At 39.0% G+C, this 3,972-nt stretch overlaps 1 protein-coding gene across 1 annotated transcript; it reads right to left on the bottom strand.

The window, feature by feature from the left end:
* Nucleotides 1–2,093: 2,093 nt before the first annotated feature.
* adrb2b (adrenoceptor beta 2, surface b) lies at nucleotides 2,094–3,972 on the bottom strand. The gene is given in 2 exon segments (XM_016479732.1): nucleotides 2,094–3,421; nucleotides 3,653–3,972. A coding segment is annotated over 1 exon segment (1,203 nt). The 5' UTR covers nucleotides 3,412–3,421; nucleotides 3,653–3,972; the 3' UTR covers nucleotides 2,094–2,208.

The raw sequence follows: 3,972 nt of genomic DNA, 5'->3' as shown, positions 1-3,972 counted from the left end.
ACACACACACACACAAAGGTTCCATGTTTTATGAGGACATTCCATAGTATTTTCTACACAGTGTATTTTCTACCTCCTTACCATAAACCTACCTCTTACACACAAACTGCTATTTTAGATTTTCATAAAACTTTATTCTGTATGCTTTCTAATATTGTTTCCTCATAGGGACCAAAAAAAAACAAAAAAACACCCAAGGTCAAAATTTACTGATATTACTATCCTTGTGGGGACATTTGGTTCTCATAATATAGGGAATACCAGGCGCGCACACACACACACACACACACACACACACACACACACACACATATTTTCTGAGTATTTCAAACATCTATGTATATTAACATCAAAAATGTTTTATTTATCTATCTAACAGTGTAGACACCATATCGAATTTTATGTAGATGAAAATGAGGCTGTAAATCTTTACAATAGCACAATAGCCTGTACTATAGAAAAGGTTCTAGATCGTATAGATCATAATATTCAAAACTCACAACTTTCAATCAAGTTTTTGTCTACTAAATGTTTTGGTTATTCTTTACTATGTATACTGTATTTACTATAATAATAACAGTAAATTATGCATAATTACATGCAACTAACCCTAAACCAAATCCTGATTCTAACTGCAACCCTATAGTAATTTAGTACAGTAATATTACTCAGTTCCTAATTGCATAATTACACTGTAAGAAGGACAACATAAAACAAATTGTAACCAAAGTTTATTTTGAAAAATCTTTTCTAAGCTGAAAAAATAGCATTAGTTGCTAAGTAACACAACAATTATTTTACAATTCTCCAAGCCTAATTTTTATTCCTGTCAAAAATGTAATATTGCGCTACCCTGACTAAGGTATGTACAGCCACATAAGCTCTCTAATATGTCTTTCTCCAGTGCCCATGACTTATGCTGTATTAGTAAATATGTACACACATACACAGGAAGGGGGCTGTGTATGTGAGTGAACATGTCAGTGACATCAGTCGTGGGCATGTAAGCATACATTTGTCAGGTTTTTTGTAATGTCAGATTTTCCAGTCATGTATGTGTCATAATCAAATACATTGCCCTGGTTATTATATAAAACAAAACAGTTAAAAAATAAGCAACTGTCAGTTCAGTGTCAGGTGAATTTACAGTGTTTGCCCAATGGACTGTTCAATATTTCTTTAAACAGTACCAACACAACAGTAATGGAAACCTACCCCCATGGATTTGATGCCAAAAGCTATATTCCTGAAATTAAGATACGGGTATTTTGTTATTATTTTGTTAAGATTTACAAACTCAGCATTTAATTAGTGTTAAACAACGAGAATAACTTGGCACCTTCCTTGCAAATAGTGACATGTTAAATACACCATCATTATTGTACCACCCAGCCTGTGGCACACCTTATATAAATATGAACATTTATAGATAAAACTTCAGCTGTAAGCTTAAAACAGTTTTCCAGTGAAAATGTTAACAGGGGAAGGTTGAAGTGCAGGGTTTGGAGAGAACTACATGGCTCTCTTGCTTTTTTCGTTTCAACAAGAACAGCTGGTTATAACACAGACAGCAATGTGCACCTGTTGTCCCGCATCAGAAGGTTATATTTCCTCTCTCTGGAGGAGTGCTCAGAGATACTGAAGACCCTGGCTTTCAACGAGCCAAAGCTCTTAATGGAATGTAACAAGTCTGTCTAGTACGAGACGACCCTCTGACTCTCTTTAAGATATGTAATGCACATTTTACGAATTTTTTATATTTTACAAATCCAGACTCTCTGTTTTTAAGTTGAAGCAAATTTTGATAAATTATGAATTAACTATCCATGCAGGTTTTAGCTTAAAAACTGAAACATGAAGACTGAGACATGAAAACTGTCCCGAGGTAATAATTCAGAGGTAGACTGTCTAAACTTTTAAACTCTGTCCTAGATTTCTTGCACACATTTTCTTCTTTGTCCAGAAACAGAAGTTACTTCAGTTTCATTAGTTCTGACTCAGTCAAAAAAAAGTGTAAGCATATGTCAACAGAATATTTTAAATATTGTGTAAATATAGGCAAATCTTCTTGGTTCAAGGACTACAAAATCTGAAAACCATGTTTTGTCACAGACAAAAAAGCGACCTCAAACAGAAAGATCTCTAGTGCTTTAAAATTACGTACAGGGACTATGAACGTTAAGGTCTCAAATGTTCAAAAGTTGGATGTCACAGCTTTATTACAAATTTGGTACCTGCAGTTAAACAGTCAGCACCCATTTCAGTTTCGCAAGCTGGTGAGGGCTCTCGTTGTCTGGTAGTCTTTATGTTGACTTGTGTCCAGATGTTGCTGCTGTAGTTATATCCCTTGTTATTCTTTGTGGAAAGTTGAGAAGTTCAACACAGGATCTCCTGAAAGGCGCATCTAAACTCAGGACTCCTGCAGTAGATCAAGGGGTTGAAGGCAGAGTTGGTGTAGCCGATCCAGTTCAAGATCCTGAACGGCAGCATGATGTTGTCCATCTTCCAGATGGCTGCCACCACGTTAAGCACAAAAAAAGGGAGCCAGCAGAGGGTGAAGGTTCCCATGATGATTCCTAAGGTCTTCAGAGCTTTGTGGTCCTTCATGCAGAACTTGGTCTTCCGGTCCTTTACCTCATTTCCCTCCTGGGTGCTGAAGCTCTGTGTGCGTATGTGCACTTCTATGCGGTCGATTTTCTGAAGCTGTCTACGGGCTTCCTGGAAGACCCGGCTGTACACAAACGCCATGATGACCAATGGGATGTAGAAGGAGATAATGGAGGAGGTCACGGCATAGGCGGCGTTAGTGTTGAAGTCACAGCAGGTCAGGTTCTCCAAGCAGCTCAGTGCCTCAGGTTCATCTGACACCCACCACTCCATGTGGATGGGCAGGAAAGAGATGAGGGCGGCCACTGCCCACACCCCTAGGAGCACCCCACAGGCCTTCCGCTTCGTAAGCATTGACTGATAGCGCAAAGGCCACATAATTGCCACGTACCGGTCCAGGGCAATCACGCACAGCGTCTCGATGCTAGCGGTCACACACAATACATCCGTAGCCGTCCAAAACTCGCAGAAGAATTTTCCAAAGTGCCACTTGTTGAGGAGAATGTAGCATGCACCAAATGGCACTACCATGAGGCCCATGACCAGATCTGCACAGGCCAAGGAGCTGATGAAGTAGTTGGTGACCGTCTGCAAACGCTGGAATTTTACAATAGCACTGATGACCAGCACATTGCCGAAGACAATGCCTACAATCAGAATCACCATTAAGATGCTAATTATGACCACCTCTCCTTTGCTGTACTCCAAGCCAGGCAAGGGCACTGGAGAGGAATTATTTAGCCTTGCTGAAAGGTTCATGTGCAGGGAGGTGTTCTCCATGCTCAGTGTATGCTGTCCCTCCATGAGCTTTGTCCTGAGAAAGGAAAATCATCATAACATTTAGTGAGAGCAAAATTAGCCTAAAAAGTGAACAGCACAAGTGAACAGAAAGTACATACAATGTCAATCAGAAAGCAAAATATGAGAATTATCATGATTATCATCATGGATGTGATTTATTATCATGAGAACGATAAAACAAACAAACTAACAAATAGAAAATAAAAACATAAAAAGGAACAAATTGTATAGTCAGTATACTTACTAAAATCAGGAAAGTGTTTTAGAGTCCTCCAACTTAATTCCACTTTTCATGGACTCCCAGAAGATATCCAAAAATAAAATAAAAATCCCTTTGAATTGTGTTTCTCTCAGAAAGTGTTCTGGTCTCACACAGTGTTCTCACATTGTTTCACCTCTTAATCATCCGGTCATTTTGTCTGAACAGTGTTTCTTTTACATGCTCACGGCACTCTCAGCTAAACACATTGACTAAAATGTGCTATCAGTTGGACTCTTGTAGCAGCCAGTGATGACATCACAGTTCATCAGCAGCCAATTGGAACACAGCTTCCTTACACTGCA

This window comes from Sinocyclocheilus anshuiensis, unplaced genomic scaffold, assembly GCF_001515605.1.
Source record: "Sinocyclocheilus anshuiensis isolate Anshui unplaced genomic scaffold, SAMN03320099.WGS_v1.1 scaffold2797, whole genome shotgun sequence".
Lineage (NCBI taxonomy): Eukaryota > Metazoa > Chordata > Actinopteri > Cypriniformes > Cyprinidae > Sinocyclocheilus > Sinocyclocheilus anshuiensis.
This window is presented reverse-complemented; position numbering and strand designations above follow the sequence as displayed.